At 42.3% G+C, this 23,414-nt stretch overlaps 1 protein-coding gene and 1 pseudogene across 3 annotated transcripts; one reads left to right on the top strand and one right to left on the bottom strand.

Moving 5' to 3' along the window:
• The first annotated feature begins 3,565 nt into the window (after positions 1 to 3,565).
• Positions 3,566 to 7,279, top strand: LOC100277023 (AMN1 superfamily pseudogene; annotated as a pseudogene). Of its 2 annotated transcripts, NR_159531.1 has the most exons (4): positions 3,566 to 3,756; positions 5,620 to 5,677; positions 5,756 to 5,964; positions 6,064 to 7,279. The product of NR_159531.1 is annotated as an AMN1 superfamily pseudogene, transcript variant 1 (transcript). The 2 variants fall into 2 exon arrangements; NR_159532.1 differs by having other exon boundaries at positions 3,602 to 3,756; positions 5,620 to 7,218.
• Positions 7,280 to 8,857: 1,578 nt separating this feature from the next.
• Positions 8,858 to 16,211, bottom strand: LOC100383819 (uncharacterized). Its single transcript, NM_001362153.1, has 10 exons — positions 16,148 to 16,211; positions 14,470 to 15,763; positions 14,247 to 14,366; positions 14,048 to 14,096; positions 13,758 to 13,972; positions 13,594 to 13,662; positions 13,383 to 13,477; positions 11,905 to 11,998; positions 11,604 to 11,673; positions 8,858 to 10,263 (listed from the first exon to the last, which is right to left on the bottom strand). Exons 2-10 carry the CDS (start codon positions 15,634 to 15,636, stop codon positions 9,350 to 9,352), a joined length of 2,793 nt encoding a protein of 930 aa, NP_001349082.1. The 5' UTR covers positions 15,637 to 15,763; positions 16,148 to 16,211; the 3' UTR covers positions 8,858 to 9,349.
• Positions 16,212 to 23,414: the final 7,203 nt, after the last annotated feature.

Here is a 23,414-nt window from a genome sequence, read left to right as displayed (position 1 = left end):
CTAGGGTGAAAGTGTTTAACTAATTAGTACAAATTGTTTAGCATTTTAGGCCCATCACTTCTTGGTGTTTGGTACCTGCCATGAACACTTCAATTTCACTAATTAGTAACAAATCTGGGCCTAATTTTTCATTTATGCACCTTGTCTAGCCAAGGAGATACTGCTTGAGGATAGGAATCAAGATGAGCAGCCATGATGCCAAAGTGCTGCAAAACTTGGTCCTCAATCTTGCATCCTCAGTGGAAACTGGTGCATTGAATATTAGAAGCTTTCTAGAAGAGGCTTTCCTGCATTTGGGTGACGAGCATTACCTTCTGAATGCACTACTTGTAATTCGAAAGGAGGTAGACCTGATGGAGCAGGATGCGCTAGAGAGCAAAGCAAGGTCAGACCCAGAGAAGGAGAGGATGGAGGAAGAAATTAAACTTGTGGAGCCTGCGAACCCAGTGGGTAGACAATTTCCTTTCACCCCCCTTCCTCACCAGAATTGTATGAGGCGAGTGACAATGACTCGTACGACTCCGACAGGTCCACTAGGTATAGCATTTGGAACCAGTAATTGTGGTACCTAGACCACGGTCGTAGTGCTAGTAATGCATCGAAATAAATACAAACTTCTGTGTTATGTCTGTGATGCATGGGAAACGGATGTAGGAATGCTTGACCCTTATGTTCCTTTTGTATGAACCTTATGTTCCTTTTGTATGAACCTTATGTCGAATGCATGAAACTTGCTACTATTTAGTACAACTGTGTTATCTGTTGTCCAAATTAATTGATTCCTGTATTTCATTCCCAGAATGGCTGACAACAACACAAACACACCTATTCGACCTACTACTGCCGGCCCCAATACAGGTAACCAGATTTTCCCCCCACCCATGTGGGATGCTCAGTTCTGGCAGGGCCAAGGATTAGACCCAACCCATCCTGGTACAATTACTGGTACTACATCCCAGATGATCAATCCTACCTGGTCCCAGGGAGCTAATGACACATCTTCATATCCCTTTCGGAATCCATGGAACCCATTTTTTGGTATGATGAATCCAGGGGGTCCTCCACCACAAACATCATTCGGTCAAGCCCAGTTTGTACCACCTACTCCATATCCCCAGGTTGATACCCATGTCACCAACCGTACTGACCCTATAAATTTGGAATCAGAAGCAAAGCACAGTGTCCAGGAAGTAAACAGCCCTACCAAACCTTCAGACACACGTGGGACAGTTAGGAGGACAAAGGAACAGAACTTCAAACCTGATGAAGACCTTTTGCTTTGCAAAACTTGGCTAGAGATTAGTAGTGACCCAGTCATTAGCACAGGGCAGAGGAAGGAGGGTTTATGGGCTAGAATTGAGAAAAGGTACAATAAACTTAGAGGTGAGTTTCCAATGAGACTTAATAGGGCTTTGAGCAGCATATGGGACAAAATAAGGGCTAAAACAGGCAAATTTGCAGGATTCTACGCTAGAGTCCTAAGGGAAAACCAGAGTGGCCTAACAGACAACGACAAGGTAAAATTACATTCCTTTGTACTACTTAAGTATGCCTACGGTTTTATGTGTACTAAACTTGTATTCGTGATCTGACAAGTATTATAAATCTTTTGTAGACTTCGAAAGTTGCAACTCTATATGCTACCTCACAGAAAAAGCGTTTTCATTTCATGCATTGCTGGACGCGCCTAAAAAATGAACCGAAGTAGGATTCCATGGTTCATGGAAGCCCCTGGAGAGGCAATGCTGGGATGGAGCCTGTTGGTAGTGGGACACCTTCAGGTTCTGTTAATGATCTGGAAAATGAGGAATCAGGTTCAAAAGGTAAAAGGCCATTAGGACGGGACTCCACGAAAGCATCAAAGAAGAAGGCAATGTCCAGTTCATCCCAGTCCACTGACTACCTTTCAAGAATTCATGACATTCAAATAGCTAGACTGAAGCAAAGTGAAGAAAAATCAGATAAGAAACAACAGAATATTGAGTTCATGAAGGAAGTTGAACTGAAGAAGCTGGAGGTCCAAACCAAGGAAATAGAAATGCAGCAAACAAAACTGAAGAGGCTTTTCAATGAGTCCATGACGAGCTAAACGAACAGTAGTATTGATGGAAATGATGGAATGGCTGGTGGTACAGAAGAGAGAAGTGTGGAGATGAGTACACAATGGCCATGCGGTACCTTATTTATAGATGACTTGGCGTGTCAAGGAAGCCAGGAGGTCGTGGTGTGTCGTGGAAGCCAGTCGTGTGGAGATGATTGCGAATTTCTTTTTATTTAAAAACCATATAATTCCAACCATTTTTTACTAACGTAATTATACTAATTACGAAGTTTGCTAATTAATTGTGTAGTAAGTTGCGGCCGCCAACTATTCATAGAGCAAATAAAAATAAAACAAAAATTGGATGGTAGTTGAGTTAGTTGAAGATGAAATTATATAATATTAGTGTGGTGGGTATAAAGGTTTGATATAGAGGGATCCGCTGTAGAGCGTGGAGATATAGGGGGAAAGAGAACGCTGACGTGACACGTGAGTGGGATATAGGGGGAGAAATTTAGGGAGAACCGCTGAACACAGTCTTAATGACCTATTTGTATGCTAGGACTTGGTCTCTATCTCATCAAATATTTGGATACTAGTTAGAAGTATTAAATATAGTCTAATTATAAAACTAGTTATAGGTTAGAACTAAACGGTAAGACAAATCTATTAAACTTAATTAGTCCATGATTCGCTAATGTGATGCTATAGTAACTATTTACTAATCATAAATTAATTAGCCTTAATAAATTCTTATCGTCGTATAGTCTTTCGTCTCATTAATTATTTTTATAATTATATTATATTTAATATATGTAATTGACATCGATGTGACACATACTAAATTTTAGTGAGGGAATCAAACACTCTTTTAAGTCATTCTTTTACAAAGAGACTTCGGGGGTGTTTGGTTAGACTAATTTTTAGTATCTCTATTTTAGTCTATAAATTGTCAAACATATGAACTAAAATCAGAGGCGGACGGGTGATCTATATGGGCCATGACACACCCTAAATTATATAAGGTTAGTTAGCATAGTGATGTAAGTACTATCTTTTGAACTTGGCAGTCAATGTTCAAATCTGGTTGATCTCTATTTTTGTTTTTTTTATATATTTTCTATGGCACAATCTAAACGTAGCAGCTGGATCCGCTACTGAATAAAATATAGATAATCCATCTTTCAGTTTTTATCTATGACAATTTATAGACTAAAAATTAATCTCTAGAAAAGGACTCTTTTAAAATAAAATATAAAATCTCATGATCGCATCAGCCACTTTAGGCCTTGTTTGTTTGTGTCGGATTGCACCCAAAATCGTTACAGCTAATCAAAGTTTATATATATTAGAGAAATAATCTGGTTAGAAATCTTTCCGACCCACCAATCCGACACAAACGAACAAACGAACGAGGCCTCAAAATAATCCGAAACTGCAACGGTAGAGTCAAATAGAAACAGCCGGCCGACCAAGAACGGAGTCGCATACACGTCTGCCGCCGGCCGCGCGTCCATCGAACTTCGAAGCCAAGATTGCCAAGTCATTTCCCCCAAATTCCTTTCCCCTTCGATCCTCCCCTGCAAACCAAGTCTCAACGACCATGGACGTCTTCCCCTGACCGCGCCCCACTGCCCCAGACGCCGTCGCCTACATCCATGAGACTTCCCGATCTTCCTGCGGCCGAGGATGTCCCAGCGCGACGTCGACTACAGGTGATTTGTACTCCCCACGCACACACTCACTCGATTCCACCGTCAAATGATCCATTCTCCGGTCGTTCTACTGGGAGGCGAGGAGTCTTAGGCCATGGATGGATGCTGTTGGGTGATGGAATTGTTATTCTTTGCTGATAGTTGTCCTGGGGATACCTTGCTTTTGGAGTGGGGATCTTGGTGTCCTGTTCTAATTTTTGAACTAAGAACCGGAATTACACAATCCATAACCCTTGTGCTCGGTTTGATTTGTGTGCGATTGCCGATTGGCACGTCTGTATACTGTATGCATTCTACATGCCTGATCAGAAATTGGGTACGGTCTTGGCCTGATGAAGTAATCCTTAGTCTAATTGAGCTGATTTACCATCCAGGATACAGGTTGTTTGGGTGATGCACTCACGATATTCGTTACTTAGAATGTCTAACACTTTAACTTGATGGCCATCTATTTGTTACCGGAAAAAGAGTCGTGTTGCTGGAATTTGGGGGACTACACTAATTTCCAGAAGCTGTAGTGAGCTCATCCATGCAACGGTTTCATGTGATGTCCGGATTTCTCAGGATTCACGTTGCAATATCCTTTCTGGTGGACAACCATGTTAGCATGCTACACATGAGCTTGCTGGAATGACCTTGTAAAACTTGAGTTTGTGTTGTCGTGGCGCAGCTCCTTGAAACTGAACATAAAAAGCAAGGTACAATTGTATGGTAGGTGTCATCCGTTGTCGGATTACAGTTAGCCAATGGAAACTTCAAACATAGTAAGGGTTTTGTGTTGGCGTCAGCTGTTTTGGTTCGATGTTCATCAACAACTGCAGCGATGTAGTTTGCTTACACAACTGATTCAAAATTTCTATATACATAGAAGTCTGGACCCTAGATGACTCCCCCATGTATTTATATACTGCCTCTGTCCAGTGTCTTCCTGGTTTTGTCCTAAGTCAAACAATCTAAGTTTGACTAAGATTATAGATGAAAAAATACCAATATTTATGATACCAGATACATATCGTTAAGTTTATCATGAATATGTTTTATATTAAATATATTTGGTGCCATAAATATAATTAATCTTCTTATAAACTTGGTCAAACATAAGACAGTTTGACTTAGGAGGATGAATCCAAAACGTCACTTTTTGTAGGATGGAGGTAGTAACTTGTTAGTATTAAACCATTTATAATATTTGGAACCATAAATGTCATTATGATTGTTGTCTAATAGATAAATATGATAAAAAGCATTTATTTCTCATTTTCTCATTAACAAAAAGGAAAATCTTCAGGCCTTGTTCGGTTATTTCACGTTCCATTGGACTGGATTGGGTGGCATTGAGATGTATTTTGACTTGCTATGGATTTAAACCGACTCAAACCCACTCAATCCATGTGGATTAACGTCAAAACAAACAAGCCTTCAGGCCTTGTTCGGTTATTCCAATTCTATGTCGATTGGAGTGTATTGAAATGGATTGAGATGAATTTTGACTTGCTATAGATTTAAACCGACTCAATACCACCCAATTTACATAGATTAACGGGGAAATGAACAAGCCCTCAAGTGGAATGATATTTCCTTCAATAGGTAAAGTGTTTGTTAACTTTTTTTTCACTGTCATAAGGATACCATTTTTTTGTCCTTGTTTCCCTCAACTGCCAGCTGCAATTTTTGTTTTATTTGATACAGTTATCACTAATAGCAAGATGAGTTCAATGTAATACCATTGGCTTCTAAGTATCAGCTGGAATGGTCAAACATCTCTGTAATGCAATATCATCTTCTGGATACTATATATTGTATCTATGTGCACTAAGCTATCTGCTCTGCAAGCTCTGACAACAATTACATTTGTATTGACAGTTGCGGATTCTGTGGATACCCTCTAAACCTTTCATCTTCTAACCGAAGCACGTCTGAAGTAGGCTCCTCATATAAGAAGTCTCTGAAGAAGGGATTGATTTCATTCATTTCTGTTGATCTAAGCCGATTTACTCAGGTGGACAAGGTATCTTGCTTTCCCCTCACCTGGCGCAGTTACAGGCCAAAAACTAAGCTTCTCTGCCGAAAATGCGGAGCATCGATCGGCTATGGATACGGTGAGCCAGCTGCTTTGTGCAGTTTTGATCCAGCAAGTTCATCTTCCTCCAGTACATCCCAGAAGTATTTAATAAAGATCCAAGCACTCCAACCTTCAGACGGGACCCAGTAAGTCAGATATGGAAAGAGAGACAATAGATGCCAGCTTACAGAACTCCATCAGTTACCTATCTGACGACTGCTTGCTTTCTATATTTAACATGCTAGAAAGCGAGTCAGAGAGGAGTGCTTTTGGTTTGACCTGCAAGAATTGGTTCAAGGTTCGGAACCTTGGTCGGAAATCACTAACATTCCATTGTTGTTTTAACCCTGCAATAGACAAGGAGCATGCCAAGTGCATCCCTAAGGTACTGGCTCACTCACCTTGGCTTAACCGGATATCCCTTGCTGGGCTCACAGAGCTACCTGACTCAGCTCTGAGCACGCTGAGAATGTCTGGATCGTCTCTAAAATCCCTTTCATTCTACTGCTGTTCTGGTATAACAGACGATGGCCTAGCACAGGTGGCAATTGGGTGCCCTAATTTGGTGGTGGTGGAACTCCAAAGCTGCTTTAAAATTACAGATGTTGGCTTGGAAAGCCTTTCAAAAGGCTGGCGTGCCCGTGCTTTGAAGAGTCTAAAACCTTGGTTCTTGCATGGGCATTTCGGACCAAGGGATCTCTGGAGTCTTTAGCAACTGTTCAATCATTTGCACACTAAGCATTACAGGTTGCAGGCGTCTGTCTGGTGCTGGATTCAAAGGCTGTTCGAGTTCGTTTTGTTGCCTTGAAGCTGAGTCTTGCATGCTTTCTCCAGATGGTTTATTGGTAACCTTGCTTTTGCTAAAAGCCTCTGCGTTCTGAATCTCAGGATGTGTCGCTACCTCACAGATGATTAGCAATAGCCAGTGGGTGCCCACTGCTTGAGGAGTGGAACCTTGCTGTTTGCCATGGTGTCCATTTACCTGGCTGGTCTGCAATCGGGTTGTACTGCAATAAGCTAAGAGTGCTGCATATGAACCGCGGCCGGCACATCTGTGACCAGAGTTTGCTGGCCCTCGGCAATGGCTGTCTGTGCCTTGAGGTTCTGCATTAAATGGTTGCGTCAAGATCACCAACAATGGCCTGGCTGATGAAGTCATATCCATTGGCCCTTCCATTGAGAACTTGTTCCGGCTGCATTGAGGAGAAACTGTAGTTAGGTTTTCTAAGCCTGGGGCTAAAAGTTTAGTAGCCCCGTCCCATTACAGCTGATTATGTGCATTGTGTTTGCTCTAGTGTATACATAACAAGACCCACCCTACTCATGTGGGAAACATGGGCACTGGGCCAGCCCTTTAACAATAGTGAATCGTAATATACAAATGAACTGAGCTTATGTAAGGTGTATTTTTTTCCTAATATGCTCTGGCTTGCTCTGGTTTACTGGTGCAGCAGATTACTTACGAATTACTACATCCGTTCATAAATATATGACATCGTTGACTTTTTAAAATATTTATTTAAAAATGTAAACCACTCGTTTTATTTAAAATATTTATTAAAAATATAAAATTTTAAATCACACATAAGCTATGATAAAACAAATAAAAAATAAATAATAACTAATTATTTTTTTAATAAGATGAGTGGTTAAAGTTTTTTTAAAAATCAACAGTATCATATATTTATGAATGGAGGGAGTATTTATTTTTTCAATTGGATTAGTACTCTGCTTCGTCCGTCGATGGATTAGTAGATCCATGTAGCAGAACCTGCAAAAGATGAGCCTTGCTCAACCTTCATCTTGACAGCAAACGTGTCATCATCTCCAAATACATTAAGGTCATGTTTGGTTTTAATTAGTCCTAAGACTAAACTTTAGTCCTAGGAGTAACCTTTAGTCCCTACATGTTTGGTTCTAGGAACTAAACATATTCTAAAGTCATTAAATATATTGTCCAAAGATTCAAATGCCCTTAGAATATACTCATAATATTAGTTATCCATACAAAAAGGTACGGGCAACATGATAATTATGGGCTTTTAGTCTCTTTTAGCACCTATGTGAAGGACTAAAGACTAAATCATTTTAGTCCATATTTTAGTCCTAGTGTTTGGCAAAAAAGAACTAAATTGGACTAAAAACTAGAGACTAATCTTTAGTCCCTCTGACCAAACACTCCCTAAATGTTCATTAAGCTGCTATTTGGTTCAAGGTCATATTCGTCATTCCTTGGTCTACAAAGCTTGGTAGCATTGACAGAATTTGGCAAACATGGTTTTTTTTAATTGTAGTTAATTTACTGAAAATGTGGGCACTAGAAACTGTTCTGGCATGGCAGTCGTATCGAACTAGACAAAGCCTGAATCAACTGGTTCGAAAGCTTTTGGTTAATCTGGTCGTTGCACGCGCGATTAACGAGAAACAGCCGCACGTGCTGTTCCTGCCAATGACAAGGGCTCTTGATCTTGATGATTGCCTCGCAGGTTTATTATCATCTGAAAATGATCATCATTAAGCAACAGATGGAGTATGCACTTCAGTATAAACAAAAAAAAACAAGTCTCCCTCCGAATCATACTCCCTCCGTCTCAAAATAGAATTCATTTTAGACTAAACATACATTCATTAATCAACATGTCTATATTTATTATCATTTATTTGAATATAGACAAAAAAAAGAGCTAAAAAGAATTATATTTTAAGACGGAGGAGAGAGTATAAAGCAACAAGACTAGGAGAACATCCATTCCATGGTGGTACTTCGATCTAGTCAGTGTGCCAATTATACAACAGTGCAGCACAGTAAAGCTACAAAGAGAATTCTCCAAACGCGAGGATAAGAGGATATCAGCACCAGTAGTCTTAGGAATTGCAGAGGATAAGATACATGTCATCCAACGAGGAAAAAAGGCGAGGGACAACTTCATTTCCGTACCACAAAGCACAATAGGATCTGACAGATGGTAAAAAGTGCAGAGAGGCTCTAATTCTTTCAGAGTATCTTCCTCACTCAGATAACTGGAGCAAGCAGTAAGTGACAGGCACCCAACTCGGACAGTTTCAGTGACAAATCCTGTAAGTCTGGCTCTCCATTCCGCAATATGTCAATGATAACCGTATAAATAGACAGAGGAAAGACTAGATCTAAGAGCTAATGAGGAATTACCCCACATACACCTACTATAACATGCTACAGCTACTTAGCCTTTCTTTTCACAGCATTGAAGGGGGTAAAGAGTGGACAAACAATGTGACACATGATGGTATTGCAACTCCCGGTAAAATCGACTAATGTTGTAAAACTCAGGGAGCTACACACGAGATAGCTAAACTGACAGTTAGACTTACATGTACCAGCCGGGATGCTTGCTATCGCTTATGGTACCCTTTGATGGCGGCATTAATGCAAAGGCCCAAATGCTATTGGGCCAAGGGGAGGTTATGGCACCATAAATGTGGATGCTCCACACGCATTGCCAGCGAAGCCAGATGCATCATCACACTGAAACTCTATGGTTTCTGGCTGCTCTATTGTGAGGGTTTCCAGTCATATTGAATGTTATTGAAGCTGCTCGCTGACCTAAATCCACCCAACAGCTGGTTTCCTATGTCATGCTGCTGTTGATGCTGCTGCTGCTGCTGGTGTAACTGACCCAATTGCGATAGGTCATGTGCACTGTGGTTCATTCCCATCCTTGCACCCATTGCCATCGGATTGTTTGTCATTGCCGTTCTCATCCCATGACCGAACCCATTCATGGCGCCAAATCCCATTCCTCCCATTCCCGAGTTATTCGTGACAGCATTGCCAACTAAGCAATTAACCCCATTAACACCATGGGTTAGTCCATTTGGTGTCTTCGTATCATTACCTGAGTGGCCAACACAGGATGACATCAGATCTTGCAAGATCTTCTGAACCGAGCTTTGCGAGTCGCTTGGCTCAGCCTCCTGAGGTTGAGTATCAAGTGGCTGCATGGGAGGTATGCTTGATGATGTAGTTGGGGAGCTCAGCTGATTTGTGTTTTGAGGAGCATGCATCATGCTGTTATTGGATGTTGTCGGTGCTGGGGAAGGGAAAGAGGTAGACGGATTTGACTGCAGTGAGCTTGTAGAGTTCACCTTCGGAATAGCCACATTGCCTCCATTATATGGGCCACCATTAGTGCCGCTCATTGGATGATCTTGTCTCGAATTCATTGAATTTTGCAGGAGTCCAACAACTGATGGTGAAGGCGCAGATGTAGAAGGTGCACAACTGAGAGAATTATTTGATGTCACGTCACCATTGGCAGAGGCAGAAGGCTGCACACCAGCCATAGGAGCAGAATTTTGGCCACTCTGGTTTGAACTCTGGGGAATGGCCTGCTTCTCCTCAGTTTGCTGCTGCGGTTGAAGAGTGCTAACCCCTGGAGTCCTCCGCGGAAAGTTATGCAGGCTATCTGAATAAACACAAACAGTAAATGTTAAAGAAGGCAGGAAATCATACCATACAGCTAGAAACTAGCTCCATTCTAAAAAAACACTCGACCTACGAAGGTAAAACAGCGAAAGGGCCTCTAGCGTAATGGTTAAGGCTTCCGAGTAGCACCTCCAGGTCCTGGGTTCGATCCCCCTCGGGGGCGAATTTTTGGCTTGGTTAAATAAATCCTCTCGTTGTGCCCTGCTCGCTCCCGGATTACGTCCTGCGCGCCACCCTCCGGCTTGCAGAGTGGGCGGTGACCCTCCGGCTTGCAGAGTGGGCGGTGACGGCCCGCTAGTGATGGGGGGCCAGGGTTCGGGGATTTTCTCGGCCGGGACCATGTTTCGGTCTCTTCTTAATATAATACCGGGAGGGCGGTCTTTCCCTCCCCGGCTGAGTTTTTTTTTACGAAGGTAAAACAACCCCAAGTGTTATATTAAGAAGACCTCACGCAGGTCAAGAAACCCCGAACCCTTGCCTCACACATACACAACGGCACCGTAGCCCATGTGAGAACCACCGCGACCAAAGCCGGGCCGGCCTTAGACGTGTGCTTTGTAGTGGGAAAAGGAATTTTTTTAACCCCAACTGAAATTCACTCCCATGGGGAGTTGAACTCAGGACCTAAGTAGTGCTACTCAGACCACCTAACCAACTCACCTAGAGGACCTTTCGCCTTCCATCCTAAATGATATGTCATTTTAACATTTTTAGACACAGCTTTTGCTATGCTATGCTATGCACCTAGATATATGCTACCTACATACATGGTAAAGAGCAAAGGTGAAATGCAGCATAATGTGGCCAGTCACTGGTTCAGAGTGGGTCAGGAAAGTTTGAAATCACCGGCCTTGAATCCCAGATGTAAATTGTAAATGCTGACCAGATTAACTTCAGAATAGAACCACACAACTGTCCCGTCAGACCAATAAAATGCACTTTGAGTTTGCTAATTGGCAAATTATGGTGATTAAGCACATAATACACAGGTTGCTAGTACCACATTGTTTCGTCAACTCGCCTAATGTTAGATTATCAGATTATATGCCAAAACATGGATCAACAAGGAGAACCTTGCAACAACTTTTAGATACAGGCATGTGGATCCAGGTTGTTGCAAAAGGAGCCTTGAGAGGAACACAACTACAAACCAAACAGGAACCTAACATGGTCAAACCCTCGTGATTTGAACTGCAGCAGTTCATTACTATCCAAAGCAGCACCAAGGACGATAAAAAACACAGCACCAAGGAATTTGATAGAAGTACTGTGAAAGTATAGGATGAGATTGTCCTCACAAAAGAAAACAAAATATCATACCAATGGGTCCAGATCCAGTCTGCCTGCTGTGATCAATTAAATCCTTCATACAGTTTACGACCTCGGCAATCTGGAAGAACCAGCATTAAGATGACAAGAATAAAAGTTAGCATCCTAATATGAGCAGTAAGATCAAATAAGTTGCCATGCATCAGAAGAAAATGGAAATCATCATATGCAACAATAATTTATCAGAATCATCATATGGACCAAAATCGAAAAGTTTCCTACAATGCAATATTAACTTCAATTGGATAATCTAAGAACAAGCGCAAGTAAAAACTGTTCTAGATAAGATTACCTGAAGGCAGCGAACATATCGTTTTGTGTATCCTAAATCATTTACTAAAGGAACCTCCAGTGCTTTCGCCAATTGTCGGGCACATGCAACAAACCTAAAACATAAGATTAGGTTAATAGAATTTGCACTTGAAAAGTTCAAAAACAGTGATGACTTGGTCCAAGAAAAAAGTCAGCAAAGATGTATGCAGTTCATGAGTTACACTAAGAAGCATGCATACCTCTACCCAGATAAGACACAAGTTGACTGTTCAAGCAAAAGATAATGTGCCCAAATCAAATCATAATCAATTCAAAGCAAGATATTCATAGTGCATATAAGCCAAATATTGTAACAAATGTTTAGTGGCACACAGTAACGTCTTTACTGTTGCATGTAATTACTAGTACCTCCATCCCAGACTTTTTTTTGATATTCTAGGTTTGTCTTGAGTCAAACTATCTTAAGTTTGACCAAGTTTATATAGAAGATTGTCAGCATTTATGACACCACCAGAGTCATTCTGTTCCAACAGACTAGCAAGAGCTCTGGTAATCGTTAATCACTTTCTAGTGTCCGTCATTATGGTACCAAGTTAACCATGGAAATCGACAATCATAAGGATTTATCAGTGACAGACTATACGGTGAGCCCTTTGATCTTGGGTTAAGTTGAGTGCCTCATCCTTTCTGAAGCACACTTAATGAAGAGTGAGACTATTCTTGGAGATGCTCCTACAGCATAAAGTGGTGTGGTGCCCAATTGTATGCCAATGCCATTAATGCTTGGAAGGGTTGCACACTTTCAGCACACATGCATTTGTATTTACATACCCGGGCTTTGGGTGACACCGTGACAGGCACAGCCACCTAGGCATGATTTCTACATTATGCACAGCTACCTTCGTATCGCAACATCTCTACAGCCACTTGGCATTTCAAATGCTTTACTAGTACCATAATAGTCTAGAACAACTACAAATATTCCGTGCTAACTCCAGAAACAAAGATATTAGTATGATAATACTTGGGAATTGGGCTATCAATGTTTAACAACTATAACACTAATCTGTTCAGGAAGCTAGTTTAATGTTTAGACATGTAAATTTGCCTACAAATCAAACTATACTATATTATAATACTCCAAGATGTTATAATTTCTGGATGCTGGAATAATAATCACCAACACATACACGCCACAAAGACAAATTGCCTCACTAGCTCATTTGCTTCATGTCCTTCACCAACACCCACAACCTATCTATCCTATAATCAAGCTGAATACAATCTGAATCAATTGTTGTGTAGGATAGTGCATCTAGAACTACACACAAATGAAGTCACAAGTATGTCCACCCTTATATCGACTTCTTTACCAGGCAGATACTAAGTTTTAGAACCAAGATATATCATGTTCAAAATGGTGACAAACAATTTGACAGTAGCAAAGAATCGAGGATGGAATGAAGTGTGTAGCACGGTAAGGGCCAATCCACTTACGAGTTACAATTATTCTGCATGTCCTGAGGAGACAAACTCGTTGAGTTCTGTGCGGCAGCCTGATACTTTTGTACAACTGCGCCAAGATTACTAACCTACATATAAAATAAAGATCAGGATGACAAAGTCTATGAAAACCTTTGTTACCAAATGCAAAATTGTGAATAAGAACTATGACCTGAGTCATCTATATTCTTGAAATACCTCTTACCTGTGGTATTATAGATCTCCGTGGAATAAGTTCTTCATGACGCCTAGCACAGAACTCCCAAGATGCGATCTTTAATAAGAAGAGGATAGGAAAGAAATGTGTTTTAGCTCAAAAGGTACGAATTTGAAACGATATAAAAAAATTCGAAAGCTGAATCACGATACCTTAAGGTCTGGATTGAAAACTATCCGTAGATGTCCCTCTCGTACGACACGCAATTGCTCAAAAACACTTTCTTGGATTGCTTTCGTGTAGTCCAAAATAATCTGGCCTGACGTATTCTGGGACTCATGTGGCATGTCAATGTACAAAAGTTCTTCCAGGGTACCACTGGCATATTTAATTTGGCATAGTCGTGGTAGCACCTCAACCGTTGTTTCTGTCAAAAGCAATACAGGATCAAAATAAAGCATGACAGAATTAAGACAGCTATGCTTAAGATTATGAAGCTTACCAAAACCACGGCCAGGTTTCCGATTACAAATCTCACAGTGCCATACATCCTGAAAGATAAGAGCTGTATGAAAAAAAATCTAAAATAACTTCAAAGGCAAACCTTTTAGATGCTAGATCACTCCTAAGTTCAATAATGATAATGAAGATTCAAATTTTTTTAAAAAAAAAAAAGATTCCATGGCAACAGGCAACTAGACCTGAGGGAAAACTCCAGTAGTTTGACGACCGCTTCCATAAAGTGACACACACCATCTCTTTTTAGCATTTGGAGCAAAATACTCATTGACAAAGTTTCTCCAGTACTCAATGTTGTTATCCTGCATCAGAGGAGCGGATAAGATATACTGTGTTGTTAGTACCTGGCCATCAACTGGAGCACTAAATTACTCCATCAAACAAGCCACGATAAAAAAAACTTACTTGTGGTCTGTTTTGTTGATGATACATGTAATGAGTCAATCTCTTTGCACAAGTTCCTGGCTCATAAGGAGATGACTTTCCTGGAGTTCTCATGTTTAGACTCTGTTGACGAAGTAACTGCTGTTGTTGCTGCTGTTGTTGATGCTGCTGTTGCTGTTGCAACTGGTTTCTTTGCAAAGGCAAGTTCTTTAGAATCTGTTGCTGTTGGTGCTGCTGTTGCATATGCAGGAGCCGTTGCTGCTGCAAGAGGGTCAGTTGAGCAGCAGCAGCAGCAGCAGCTTGAGGGTTTGCAGTTGTGTTTGGTCCACCCATTGATACAAGGTCTGGACAATTTCGAATCTGCTTTGTCAGCTGCAACAAATGATGTTGTTGTTGCTGCTGCTGCTGCTGCAAGAAGGCTGATGAATCTGAACTCTGTTGCTCCATCTTGACTGAACTTAAACTCCTCATCATCTGGGCTTGCAACTGCTGTGGCTCAAGTTTCACACAACCAGCACTTCGCATCATCTGGGCAGGACCATTCTGTTCAGGCTGTCCCATCTGCTGCTCTGATTTGATGCTAACCATGCTTCCTCCATTCTCCAACTTCACTGTAGCCTGTGGCTGCTGGAGCTGCTGCGAGTGTTGTGCCGGCAACTGTTGCTGGCTGTAAGACATTGGTAGCTGCTGCTGCTGCTGCATATCCTGCACTGCATCCATCTGCTGTTGCTGCTGTGAAGTCACTTGCAGATTATCTGATCCCATCTGATTGACCAAATTAACCTGTGAGGAAGACGGGAATGAGAGAGGGTCTGACCCTCCCGTGCTAATGAAATCGCTGGCACCATCCAACCCAGCTCTCTGCTGGAGTGTACTCATCTGCATCCCACCACCCTGCATCGACCCCGGACCTGGCATAGGGCCACCATTCCTGAACGTCGTCCGGTTCAGCAGGGAGGAGACATTCGAGGCGCCTCCAAGAAGACCATTGCCGCCAAACTGTGTGAGCGGGGAGACAAGCGAGGAGAAGGGCGACTGTGAAGAAAGCATGCCGCCACCACCACCTCCAGCCATCCCAGGCTGGCCACCGCCACTGAGCAAGCTGGAGCTCGTCCGTAGTAGCGACGCTGCCGCACCGCTCACTGGCTGACCGGGCCCCATCGGGTTCGGCGGGCCCGACGGCATCATCTTGGCCGTCCACCGCTCGCACCAACCACTAGGAGATCACGCGCGGCTTGTACTCACCTAGCCATCGTTTCACCACCAGCAAGCCCGCGAGATCCGCGGGAATCTAGCAGGGACGTGCGAGCATCCCCTGCGAACAAAGTACAGATTGCAAGTTAGCGACGCCAGTGTGGGATCTATGCCATTACCCCCACCGCGCAAAATCTGCAAAAGGGAGGACGAACAGCACGAAGCAGCAGCGAGACGAGAGCGGACTTGCTCTACCCCAAATCCACCCCGCAACCAAGCAAAGCAACACCCGAGAAATCCACCCAGCAACAAAGCAAAGCAACAACCGCGAAATCCACCCTTCGAACTCGCCGCGAGCACCAGGAACCAACCAAATTGCGGGCACTTCGGGAGCACCAGCACCCCCCGCGGCCCCCGGGACGGCAAATTAAGCGGCAGCCCCCGGCGTCCCCCGCCACGCGACAGAACGCCGCAGCAGCAGCAGCTCCACTGCTAACACACTCACCTCCGCGGCGCCCGCAGGTTCCCCGTCGCAAAGGAGCTCGAATCCGGCGAATCGAGCTGCGCGGTCAGGCGCCACACCTGGCCGAGACAAACGAGGGGGGCTGCGGGGAGCGACTCCGGCTCCGGCTAGGGTACGCGCGAGCCGATGTCGGCGGCGAGCCGGCGATGCAGCAAGGGGGGCACCAGCCACAGCACCGCCACCGCAGCCAAAAGAATCCGTTGGCCTGGTTTTGTTGTCTCGCGATGGGATTTTGTTTGGTACGCACGCTCTCTCTCTCTCTCTGTGTCTGTGGGGGGTGCGGACTGGGGAGGAAGCGAAGACGGGAGAGAGAAGCCGAACCAGCTAGCGCCGAGAGAAGAGAGAGAAAGAGATAGATGAGGGGAGAGAACGCGGCGACTTTGTCTCTGCGGACGTCAGAATTCCATTGGATTTTTATTAAGAGCGGCGGCCGCCGACCCGCAGTACACCTGCCTCCGGTGACTGCCACGTGGGACAGGCGGCGTACGGGGCCCGCTAGAAGGCGAGACGAGGCTAGACGGGGTGCGTGGGACGGTTTGATTAGAGGCTCGAATTCCTTTTCGGTTTTCTCGGGTTGGTAGGCTATTCTCCGGTAGTACTCTTTCTGACGTAAAATTTCATTTCAACTCTCGGGTTTTATTAGAGGCTCGAATTCCTTCTCGCGTTTGCTCGGGTACTAAAATACCAATTAAATATTGCAACTCAATAATCAACAGGAGAGTTAGTAAAATATATAAAGATTAAATAAATCATTCTCAATGAAGGTTACAGGGTTCCGAAGACATTGAAAATAAGTTGGTATAATTTTATCCCATAAAATTAATTTTATCTCATTAATTTTAATTCTCTTAAACAAGGCTATTCTTAATGAAAGTTTACAGGGTTCCGAAGACATTGAAAATAAGGCTATTCTTAATGAAAGTTTTATTTCTATTAGTTTGTTTATTCCTGTGAGCCGGGGTTCCAAAAGCAATTCAGAAAGGAAGCAGCCGGCTCCGACCCTGTTATGGCAATTGCCAAAGCGCAAAAGTATGGTATGGTAGTGGTAGCAGGAGGATGCTCTCTCAGCCGAGATGCCAACATGTACATACCCGATGGCTATTGCCAGTTGCCACACCATACCGTACCTGCGAATAAAATTTATGCCTATTAAAAAATCCAATCATGCTTATACCCGTGGGTAACAGGTACCGACGAGTTACTCGTGCCGGACATTTTTATGACTAGATACATAGAATTTTAATTATTTAATAGATTAAACTTGGAATAAGACAACAGATAAACAAATTATTTATGACCACAATACAAGCAACTTGAATTTCATAATCTATAGTTCACTAGAATGTCAAAATCATATGTTTATTGTCTAATTATATACTAGCATCAGGATTTAAGAGAGACACAATATAACTGAGTCGGGTATATTTTACTCACGTGCTTGTGGGTTTGGGTAGCATAAGAACGTACATGTACCCGCAAACCGTCTACGAAGTACAAGTACTTGTTCCATGTAGCACGTTCTATACTTTATTTAATTAAATTAAATAATGTTAGGGCTTATGTAAGTAGTAATTGTATTGTGCTTTAATCCCACACCAGATTTGAACTGAACGTTGACTCGTTTATATAGTTAGAATCTATCGATTTATGTTAAGGCTGAGTCCAGTGCACAGCCTCCCTCTCGCCCCTGCCACGTCAGCTCTCGCCTCCACTCTCGCCTCTGCTGCTCCAGTGCACAGGCTGCAGCAGGCTACAGCCTCAGGCTATAGCCACATCAGCTTTTCTATTTCAGAATTAAGTAATTCACGCGGATTTATTTCAACACTCAGAAAACACACAACATAATATTTTTATTGAATTAAAAATTACAAATTGCGTAATAATTAAAATAAAATTACATGACGATTTAAAAATACATAATAATTAATAGAAAATTACATAAATGACGTGAAGATGAGTAGAAAAGGCGAGTTTGGAAGAGAGAAATGAGATGAAATGGTGTGTGAAATGAGCTCCACCCGGGTAGGGATATATATAGAGGGATTGGGGATGAAATTTGTAATTTTTTGCAATTTTTTTCGAATTTTTTGGACTCCAAACGGTCAAAAACGGCTAGTTGCAACGGCTAGCACACGTGGACCAATCAGATCGCGACACGTGGACCAGTCAGATCGCGCCACGTCGCTCTCGCCCGCGCTCTCGCCCCGCCAGTGCCTCGCCTCCCTCTCGCCTCCCTCTCGCCCGGGCGGGCGCTCCAGCGCGGGCGAGAGCGAGGCGATATCGCCCGCTCTCGCCGGGCGCCAGCGCCATCGCCCGGCGCCGGCCTCTCGCCCGCCTATCGCCCGCGCGCGGGCGGCAGCGGCCTCTTCTCGCCCGCGCTGCCGCCCGCACTGGCACCAGCCTAAGAAAATTGAAGGATAAAAGCATGCCACATGTGTGTCGTGGTGACAGTGTGAGACTGTGCCCGAGGCCGATACGTCATGGTGACACGAGTTTTATGTGGCGTGGTGATGACACTAGTAAATATGGTTGTTGGTTCCAAAACTACTTCATGTCCACCTACATATATTTTATGTTTTATACTACCCCGTTGTCCGTACTTTGCTATGATTGTTAACCATTTTTTGTTCTTGTCCGCACAATATAAAGTGTGTTCTCTCTATACATACGTACATCGATGTAGTGGTATAGCGAAAATTAAATATATTTTTTGGTCTTTCAACCAGAGGTGGTTACACCTTATATACTGGGACGAAGTAATTATAAAACACTAAGGTACATGTGGTCTGGTGGTTAGCCCCAAATTTCTGGAGCAGGGGGTGTGGGTTCGAGTGCACTTTATACACTATTTTTTGTGCGGTGTGGTGGGCGGGCTAGAGTGTCAACGCAGATGGTAGCACCACTAAGGTATGTATGGTATGGTTAGCACCAAACGCTGTCATGGTAGCATCAGATGCTCACATTAGATTATTAGGTTCTTAATAGAATAGTATAGATTACGTACTTAAATATAAAGTCATAAATAGAAACTGTAGCAATATCGAGCACTTTGCTAGTCTGTTTATCTATTCATATTTCGTGTCATGGTAATTTCACGTGTCTGGTCCTAGGAACGTCTAGTGAAAACTCCTTAGCATCCTTTCTTTTTTACTTTAGAAACCAATTCACTCATGTTACCAACAATTCACCATATTCTAATTCCTAGGCACACAGAAAGCCTGCTAAATCAGCGACATGCTCGAGTTCACTTTCTCGTGTGAAGGTTAGCAATTAGGTTTTTGAGAGCGTTCATTTAACGGCACAAGTGTTTGCTTCATTCTCGTCTCCATGGTGGCAACCTCGATGGTGATCGACATTATGATTTCTCTGCACTACATCATATAGGACTAGTAACCCAACATACGCTATGTCGATTAGCATAATCGGCCTTATTGTCGTTGTAGCACCTCAAATCTATTCCCTAGAACTATTTGTTTTCAAATAAAACTCTTAGAGAGTTTGACAAATATTCTCATGCTTAAAAGTTTAACTTTTTGTTAGTGCATTTATTCTTGAAGCATGATTTTTGTTTGTCAAATTTTGGAAGGATTTGTTGTCATATTCCATTGATATTAGGATCTCATTTTTCTTTTCTTAGAAAAAGACTCAAACCTTTATTTACTTTGAAGTTGATATTTTTTGGTAAACATTATTTCCAAAGTTATTATATAGTTTTCTAGAATTTCAAAATATGTGTGTTCATCCCTCCCAAGAAAAGGATTTAGAAAAGGGAGAGGATTTGAAGAAAGGAAAAGAAAAAGAAAAAATATCCCTCCCCTAAGCCGGCCATTGGCCTATTTCGGTCCAGATAGAGATAGCCCAGCATACCGCTACTGTGTCCCCCTCTCTCTCGGGCTGACAGGCAGGCCCCATCTCCCCTGTCTCTTTGTCGCGTGGACCCGATCATCAGTGAGGTATAATCTTACCTTTAAATTTGTTTTGTTCATCCTATAACCCACAAAAGACCAAAAAATAACCAAACATTCTATCATAACTTTAAAAACCATTAGTGTGTACTGACCTACAGACTTCGTCTTAGCCTTTGCACAAATTGGTTTTCGATTCCGCCGCATTGAGCTTAGGTCCTAGGTCAAGGTCTTGTTGCTGGTTTAGATTTGTTTTTGGCTCCGTTTGATCTTTTTCGTCTACTACCATCCCACAAATTCAATCTCTAAAACAGATCCCATTGTTTTTCATCTCATTATCTCGTCTTTATCAGATTAATTTCTGTCCAGTTTGTATTTTGAGTATAAATCTCGCAAATAGACTCAGAATTTAGTGTTCTTGTACTTTCTAGAAAGCTTAGAAAATTATCCAAATTATCTACAATTTTCTTATTTATGATATTTTCAGAAAATGTCAGTATCAAGAAGTTATCTGTATTGGAAGTAAATATCTGTTTGTGATCCTAAAATTTCGGACTAGTCTGTATTTCGGGATCAATATCTCCCAATTCATTTATCCAAAATAGGTGATCCATATATCTAAAAGAAAGAAAAAGAAGACCTGCAACTTTCGTGGTGTGAGTTTTTGCGTTTGAGGTCTCTAAGTTTGTAAAACAGTCTATTGAAGTTAGAGCATAAAATTTGTGACAGACATATAAGAATTTTTTTTGATACTCTTGTGTTATATCTTGTTTTTGCAGAAAATATAATATAAAAAGGTAAGCGCAAAAAAAACGCACAAAACAAAGAAAAAAGAAAAATTAGAGAAAAAAAGAGAAAAAGAGTGCGCATAAGCAGGAACACCATTGAATATATGCACATATGTGATTGTTTTTCATTCTAACTTGTTCCCTTGTTGTACCTAGATCCTTGTTACCTCCTTTGTGTCTTTCTTCAACTGTGCTAATAAATTGTCTAGACCAGCGGCTAGGACAAGTACTTTGGACACTTATTCAGCATTGTTATCTGTTACTGACTTGTGTGCCACAGATATATATATTTAGTGAGCCTTTATAAAGCTCCACCTTTCTTTCGAGCAGAACAGGTACTCCATTGCATTCATACCCAACGCTCTATGTGTTGTCGCATCGGACATTATTTGCATCTGCATTGCTGGTAAGAACCTTGTAAGAGCGGGGTAAGATGCTTCATCACTTGTGTTCCACCACCAACCCTGAGAGTAGTTATATGGTTATATTGTTTGTTTGTTGCCTTTGTTTCTATTTTGTACTAACAATGATATGACCAAAGACCCAAATAGACAAGGATAAGGACCCTAAGCCTACTGATGGTGATGGTGAGTGTGTCTCCCATCTGGAATTGAAGGAGATGATGCACACATTGACTATAGCTTTCGGGAGCCACACCATTGATGTTGATTCGCCTCCCTCATGTTCTATATATCCATCTTTATCTTCTTTTGATGCAAATATTGCAAATGAATATACTGAATGGGAAGTATAAATGGATAAGATTTTTGCACGAGGTCATATATGTGATAGGCGAAAAATTAAAATTAAGGCTAGTACTTTAACGAATCGTGCGTTAATTTGGTGGAATAATTTGCATGACTATGAGAAACCACAAACTTGAACTGATGTGAAAGCACTTATAAGAGAACAATTTGTTTCTATGGATGATACAAAAAATAATTTGAGTAATTCTAGTCTTGTCATGCCTTCAGATAAATCTAAGTTGCCCTTGTTACAATCTTTAAAAGGATCATTGGCATACCCTCCAAGTCTTCACATTGATCATAATAAACTTCAACATAAAACCATTCCTTCGTCCAGTCCCCATGCCATTTGGTTCGTATGTGAAAGTCACCTAGAGGGGGGTGAATAGGGCGAAACTGAAATTTACAAAATTAATCACAACTACAAGCCGGGTTAGCGTTAGAAATATAATCAAGTCCGCGAGAGAGGGTGCAAAACAAATCGCAAGCGAATAAGGAAGTGAGACACGAAGATTTGTTTTACCGAGGTTCGGTTCTTGCAAACCTACTCCCCGTTAAGGAGGCCACAAAGGTCGGGTCTTTTTCAACCCCTTCCCTCTCTCAAACGGTCCCTCGGACCGAGTGAGCTTTCTCTTCTTAAATCAACCGGGAACAAAACTTCCCCGCAAGGACCACCACACAATTGGTGTCTCTTGCCTTGGTTACAATTGAGTATTGATCGCAAGAAAGAATGAGAAAGAAGAAAGCAATCCAAGCGCAAGAGCTCAAAAGAACACAACAAATCTCTCTCACTTAACACTAAAGCTTTTGTGGAATTTGGAGAGGATTTGATCGCTTGGGTGTGTCTTGTATTGAATGCCTAGCTCTTGTAAGTGGTTGGAAGGTTGAAAACTTGGATGACTTGAATGTGGGGTGGTTGGGGGTATTTATAACCCCAACCACCAAACTAGCCGTTTGGTGGAGGCTGTCTGTCGCATGGTGCACCGGACAGTTGACTTCTGGGCCCGCCTGGATGTCCGGTGGCGCACCGGACATGTACTGTAGAGTGTCCGGTGCGCCACATCGCGCGTGACTGACTTCTGCACGCTCTGGCGCGCATTTAATGCTTCTGCAGGTGACCGTTGGCGCGAAGTAGTCGTTGCTCCGCTGGCTCACCGGACAGTCCGGTGTACACAAGACATGTCCGGTGAATTATAGCGGAGCGAATTCCCGAAGCTGGCGAGTTCCAGAGACGCTCTCCCCTAGGGCACCGGACACTGTCCGGTGAATTATAGTGGAGCGCCTCTGAATTTTCCCGAAGGTGAGGAGTTCAGCGTGAAGTCCGGTGGTGCACCGGACAGTCCGGTGCGCCAGACCAGGGCTGCCTTTGGTTATCCCTTGCTCTCTTTGTTGAACCCATTTCTTGATCTTTTTATTGGCTAAGTATGAACCTTTGGCACCTGTATAACTTATAGACTTTGAGCAAACTAGTTAGTCCAATTATTTGTGTTGGGCAATTCAACCACCAAAATCAATTAGGAAATAGGTGTAAGCCTAATTCCCTTTCAATCTCCCCCTTTTTGATGATTGATGCCAACACAAACCAAAGCAAGTATAGAAATGCATAGTTGAACTAGATTGCATAATGTAAGTGCAAAGGTTGCTTGGAATTGAGCCAATATAAATACTTATAAGATGCGCATGGATTGTTTCTTCAATTTTTGATATTTTGGACCACGCTTGCACCACATGTTTTGTTTTTGCAAATTCTTTTGTAAATCCTTTTTCAAAGTTCTTTTGCAACTAGTCAAAGGTAAATGAATAAGGTTTT

The sequence above is a fragment of the Zea mays genome, chromosome 4 (genome assembly GCF_902167145.1).
Source record: "Zea mays cultivar B73 chromosome 4, Zm-B73-REFERENCE-NAM-5.0, whole genome shotgun sequence".
NCBI classification, from domain to species: Eukaryota; Viridiplantae; Streptophyta; class Magnoliopsida; order Poales; family Poaceae; genus Zea; species Zea mays.
Note: the sequence above shows the minus strand (reverse complement) of the source record. Positions and strands in the feature narration are given on the sequence as shown.

What these genes read in the sequence shown, in the direction of transcription:
- LOC100383819 (NM_001362153.1), bottom strand. Translation starts at nt 15,636, where the DNA reads ATGATGCCGTCGGGCCCGCCGAACCCGATGGGGCCCGGTCAGCCAGTG. An exon ending in CTACTGGAGTTTTCCCTCAG is followed by an intron (nt 14,097 to 14,246) that starts GTCTAGTTGCCT and finishes CTTATCTTTCAG; the next exon opens with GATGTATGGCACTGTGAGAT. An exon ending in GAAACCTGGCCGTGGTTTTG is followed by an intron (nt 13,973 to 14,047) that starts GTAAGCTTCATA and finishes TGCTTTTGACAG; the next exon opens with AAACAACGGTTGAGGTGCTA.